The following is a 5,949-nucleotide window of genomic DNA, read 5'->3' on the forward strand; positions in this document are numbered from 1 at the left end:
GCTTCCGAACAAGAGTTGCAGGAAGGCATACGCGGGCGAATGCTCCGCCTTCTTCACCTGGAAGGACGCGGCGTCGGGCGTCGCCCGGCTTTGCTTCGGGCCACTCTCGGGCAGCAGCAAGTGCAGCGGCCAGCTCGTGTCTGGCTGTGCTCCACTCCCGCCGCCGTCAGCCCCGCCGTCTGCGCCGCCGTCCGTGCCTTCTCCACCGCTTGCTCCACCACCGCTCACCTGCAGCGATCTGGCCGGGCGGACTGAGCTTCCGAACAAGAGTTGCAGGAAGGCATACGCGGGCGAATGCTCCGCCTTCTTCACCTGGAAGGACGCGGCGTCGGGCGTCGCCCGGCTTTGCTTCGGGCCACTCTCGGGCAGCAGCAAGTGCAGCGGCCAGCTCGTGTCTGGCTGTGCTCCACTCCCGCCGCCGTCAGCCCCGCCGTCTGCGCCGCCGTCCGTGCCTTCTCCACCGCTTGCTCCACCACCGCTCACCTGCAGCGATCTGGCCGGGCGGACTGAGCTTCCGAACAAGAGTTGCAGGAAGGCATACGCGGGCGAATGCTCCGCATTCTTCACCTGGAAGGACGCGGCGTCGGGCGTCGCCCGGCTTTGCTTCGGGCCACTCTCGGGCAGCAGCAAGTGCAGCGGCCAGCTCGTGTCTGGCTGTGCTCCACCGCCAATGCCACCGTCTGCGCCGCCGCTCACACCACCGCCCACGCGGCCGCTGCCGTCTGCGCCGCCACCGCTCACCTGCAGCGATCTGGCGGGGCGTGTTGAAGTCGACAAGTGCAAGAAAGCGGATTCGGATGCGTGCTACATTTACTACGAGGTAAAGAATGCCGCGAAGCACAAGTACAAGCTCTGCTTCGCGAAAGAGGGCGAGAGCAAGTGCGACAATGGGGAGTCCATGACCTGCCTGCCCACCAGCGCACCCACCACCGCTCCCACCGTGGTGCCGACGACGGCGCCGACGAGTGCGCCGACCAGCGCGCCGGCGAGCCCTTCACGGCCATGGTCGCCGCCACTCCCACCAGCACCGCCGCCACCAGCACCACCGTCGCCCTCGCCGCCACCCCCCAGCTTCCCCCCGATGGTCCCAGAGGGCACCCCTACTTTGCCACCCCCACCACCCTTGTTACCGCCGCCAAGCCCGCCTTCACCTTTGCCCCCGTCGATCCCGCCGCCACCCACGCCGCCACCTTCACCGCCGCCTTCGCCACCGCCCTGCGGGCTTCGTATCGACTTTGAAGGGGATGGATCGGAGGCTGACCTGGCGAACGACATCAACAACCTCGGCGGCTTCCCAGGGCCTGGTCCCACCGTGACAGTCTCGGCGTGTGACGGCGGTCTCGCCCACGGAGTGGAGCCCCCATCTGGCGGCTGCCCGTGTGGGTGTGGCTGCGTCTGCTCAGGCCTCGCACCCGCGCCGCCGGGGACTCCGCAGCAACTCCGCTTCTCGAAAGTCGCCTCGTTGTACGACGGCTCGCACCAGACTGAGCCCGTCCAAGTCTTGGTGCTCAGCACTCTCTACCCTACTCAAGAACCAGAACTTTCTCTCCACGCCATACAGCCATGTCACAACGGTCACCCTCTTATGGATCGTCTGATCACGCCGCCCAGTCATGCAACCTCTTCCTCCCTCGCCGCAGGACCTCGTCCTGACCAACGAGACCGAGTACACGCCGTGGAGCTCGATGCGCAACGGGCGCGAGGGCAAAAAACTCGGCGAGGTGTCTGTCGCCGCCTCTACGGACACTCGCTTCAAGTTCCGATTCACGGACTCGAACGACACGGACGGCACGCCGGTGGTAGTGCCCTATGGTGCAATTTCGTGCCACTGAAAGCCTTCCGCACACACGCTGCCAACCCGTCCCCTCTGCTGTGCAGCGTTCGACCTTTGTCTCTTCGACATCGACACTGGAGTGAACGGGGCCCTCGCAGAGTCCGTCGAGGTGCGACACGCGCTGCGGCCATCGCCACCGCACACACTTGCAGCTAGCGCGGTGCACGCTGCGCCTCAAGCCTCGCCGACTATCTCAGGCGTGCAACATCGTCGACTACTTTCACCACGGCGGCGACATTCCTGATGGCCACGGCTACCTTTGCGATAACATCAAGGTGGACGGCTATCTGGAGATCACGACTCCGTCTGCTGGCTGCACGCTCGTCACGGGGCTGAGAGAGGGGACTGGTGGGGACAATCCCGCCACATGGGACGACGTTGTCGTCGATGCCGACGGAGGTTTCGTATGCGAGGACTACGATGTGTGCCCGAGCAGCGGCGTCTCCGGGTTTGCCCGGGGGCCGGGCGATGGAGTCGTCGACATACAGACCTGCGCCACGGATGGCAGCGAGGGGGCAGGACTCTTCCCCTCTAGCACAGATATTAGTCCGTGGCTGCGCGGGAAGCCGATGCGCTACACGATGCCCAAGTTCGTGTGCTTCACGTATGCGGCCGGTTCGAGCAGCTTTGAGCTGACGTACCGGGTCGGACCAGGGGATGGCGCGCCCTATTACGGCCGCAACTTCTTCTTCTCGGGCGCGAGCGTCATCGCTCCGGACGACGCTTGTGCCCGTCCTGCAACCCCGACCCCGCCAGACTAGCCGCAGGCGGCCTCCCCGTAGCACAGAGCCCGTACGTGTAGCTGCCATAAGCTGGAGGCTTCTAACTATCTAGAAAAGATGAAAGGAGAGAACACTGAAGTGGTAAAGACGTGAGATCTCGAGATCCGAAAACACAAAAACGATGGGGGGGTGACCATTGCGTTCTCCTCCTCAGCGGCGCGGGTGCGCCGTGACGCCATGATACACCCCAACTACTCCAGAATGATCGGCTCATCGCGCACGATTTTCTCGCCGGTGCGCTCGATCACCTCTACGACGAGGGGCGCGAGAAATGACCCCGAAACGATGAGCTGGAAGCGCGGGTACGGCGGCAGGCGCTCTCGCAGCCACTTCTCGTCGTCCTCGGCGCTCTCGACGTGGCTCGATTCGCTTGAGTTCACCATCCGCCGGGCGGCCTCGATCTCCTTGTGCGGCTCCAGCTCCTCGACGATGAGGCGCTCCCTCTCTGCCGCCCACTCGGCGACGCGGCGCAGCAGCTCCCTCCGCCGCTCTCGCAGGCTGACCTTGAGCACCTCGGCGCGCGCGACAAAGTCGAGCTCGAGGAACTTACCATCGCTGAAAGCGAGCCGCTGGATCGACACCCCATTGGCGTTCAGGACCGCCGGCGCCAGAGCTCCCTTACCCTTCTTTCGCGCCTTTCCTCCTTTGCCGGCGGCGGCCTCCACTCCAACCTTCAGCTTGGGACCGACGCGGTAGCTGTACGACTTGAGGGCCTCGCCGGTGAGGAAGGCGTCGACCGATGGCTTGCTCCGCGCCAGCCGGTCGAACTGCCGGATCTGCACCGCGAGCTGCGCCCCGTGCACCACCTGCGCCGCCCGCCAACCGCGCTGCACTAGCACCGCCTTGAAGCAAAATTCGCGGATGGCGCGAGCGACCTTTGCGCGCTCGATGCACTCCTCGAGGAATTCGCGCAGCCGGTCCGCTGCCCGGTGTTTGATGCGCTCTCTGCACCGCTTCAGCCGCTGCTTGAACCAGGCGAGCACCTCCCCGAGCCGGCGGACTCGCCGCCGGAATATGTAGGCACTCGCTTGCGCCTCGAGCGTGCGCACAGCCTCACGTTTAACGCTGCGGTAGCGTTCGATCGCGTCCAACCACACCTGCCCTGACTTGGCCAGGGCGACGAGCACCTTCCAGCTCGCGAGCCGTCGTTCGTTGCCGCCCAGCCGCTGCTCGGCGCGAGCCCGCCGCTCGCCTCCCCGCGCAGAGGCAGGGTGCTCGGAGTGTGAGGCGTGGGTAGAGGCTGCTCGCTCGGCCGAGCGTCTTCTTCCCGCGCCCAGCGAGGTGGTGGCGGCGCTCATCGCCTTTACAGCTTCGCGGTTCTCAGCCACGTAGTCGCGCTGGCTCTGAGCCTTGGCGAGTCGCCGAGCGACCTGGTGTTGCGCGACCCGCGCCTCGAGCTGATGCCTCTCCGATGCGTCTCCTCGGATGAGGGCCAGTCGCTGCTGCACAGCGGCCGGGTAGGTGTGCGCGGGCGGCGGGGAGAGAAGGACAGAGGCCACACCCGTCCTGCGAGAGGATTGGGCCGGCGAGGATGGCTCTGCCTGAGTCGACTTGGCTGGCCGCGATGCGTCGGAAGCGGCCGCGCCGCCAGCGACTGTCTGCATCTCTGCGTGCCCGTGCCCGTACCCATCCTTGCGAGAAGAGTACGTTGCATCATGCCGCTGCCGGAGCGCCTCAATCTTGTCCCACGTCTCCGAAAATGTCTTATCGTCCCTTGCGCCAGACTTTGCGGCGGTGTCAGCGTTAGGCACGCCGCTGAAGGAATGCACCTCGACGAGGCGATTTTGGGCATAGACGTTCTGCAGCTTGGTGAGCTCAGAGAGCTTGTGGCCAATCAGCGAGGCTGCCGACCGCGGTCGGCCAGGCTGCCCAACCGCGGGCAGTGGCAACGTCGCCATGGCGACGGCGCAGCATGTTCCACGAATATGTAACGTTTCCCCTGCACTCCAAGTGCTCCAAGTGCTCCGAGGTTTTGTGCACGATGCTCCAGAGCACTGCTCGGGAGCGGGAGGCAGGGTCACACACTGGAACACAACGTTCACACCAGAGCCCTCTCACACCTCACTCAAGGAGATGGCCCCGCCCGCTCCTGCGATTGCCAGTTCGGATGCGTTTTCCTTGACCACAGCCCATCCCACCCGCGTCCCGACCTGCCTGTTCTGTGTTCTAGCATGAACGATGGTGAATTTCTTTCTATACTGGGCTGTCTGGCGCCTTCGTCTCTTCACAGCCATATCCCTCAAGGAGGTGGCCCCGCTCCTCGATCTCAACGATTCCCCTTGGCCAGCGCACCTACCACTGATTCCAAAGGTGATGCTGCAGCCCTCGCCTGCGCCCGTCCGCCACCGAGCGGCCGCGCCGCTCACGCACCGCGCCCCCACCACCCCACGCGCCGGGCGAGCCGGCTCACGGGGCGGAACTCGATCACACGCGCGCCCTGCAGCCCAGCGGGCGCGCGAAATGTCACGCGAGCCGAAGGACCGACCCCCACCACCCTCCATGCACACCTCGGCTCACGCCGCCCCCCGCCCGCCTCCGTCGCAGCACCCATGGCGCCGTGGGACTTTCTGTTCGAAGAGAAGACCTACAAGGTTGGCAAGAATGGCGTGTCCCCGATCCAGAACATGGCCGCGTACCTCGGCGGCTCCGCCATCCAGACCGTGGGCGACAACCCGGTGACGGCGTACCGGCAGCTGGTGCAGCAGTACGCGAAGAACCTCGCGGGCGAGACCGTCGCCCCCGCCGTCGCCACGGCCGAGGCCAACGCCGTCTTCATCGCCGCGCCGTTCACTGCGTCAATGTCTGGGCTGTGGCCGCGCCTGATCGGAGTCCTCTTCAAGCGGATCCCGAAGTTCGGCGTGCTGCTGGGGTACACGTACCTGAGCGGGAACGACGAGCCGGGCTACGCCGCTGCCACCGCCGCCTCCATCCTCTCCGCCCCCTTCATCAACCCTGTCCGCATGGTGGAGAAGCAACAGCGTGCCTTCCTCAAGCAGACGGTGCGCGCCCCCGCACCCGCCGCACCGACCGCACCGACCGCACCGCCCGCGAGGCCGGGCGAGCGTGGCGCGTCGCAGCGTCCTCACGTCGTCCCCGCCCTCAACCCTCCCCGCCCTCCCCCCCGCCTGCAGGGCACCGAGAAGCCAATCATGGAGATCCTCGGCGAGGTGCGCTCAGCCGCCGCCATCCGTCCTCCCCTAGAGAAGGTCACCGTCTCCCACGCCCCCGCCGCCGCGTCCTCGCAGGCGTCCTCAAAGTATTTCGCGCCCCTCTTCCGGGGGACGGTCCCGCTGATGGGCCACTCGCTCGCGTCGGCGGTGCTCGGCCTCGTCG

At 66.2% G+C, this 5,949-nt stretch overlaps 1 protein-coding gene across 1 annotated transcript in view; it reads left to right on the plus strand.

Annotated features, from left to right (window-relative positions):
• Positions 1-4,893: 4,893 nt before the first annotated feature.
• Positions 4,894-5,949, plus strand: part of EMIHUDRAFT_445300 (hypothetical protein) — a 2,012-nt gene continuing 956 nt past the window's right edge. The window contains exons 1-4 of the mRNA XM_005769388.1: positions 4,894-4,926; positions 5,161-5,615; positions 5,748-5,783; positions 5,862-5,949. Coding sequence (XP_005769445.1) covers positions 5,166-5,615; positions 5,748-5,783; positions 5,862-5,949 — 574 coding nt within the window. The 5' untranslated portion in view covers positions 4,894-4,926; positions 5,161-5,165. The remainder of the gene's footprint in view (positions 4,927-5,160; positions 5,616-5,747; positions 5,784-5,861) is intronic.

Source organism: Emiliania huxleyi, assembly GCF_000372725.1.
Source record: "Emiliania huxleyi CCMP1516 unplaced genomic scaffold EMIHUscaffold_424, whole genome shotgun sequence".
NCBI classification, from domain to species: domain Eukaryota; phylum Haptophyta; order Isochrysidales; family Noelaerhabdaceae; genus Emiliania; species Emiliania huxleyi.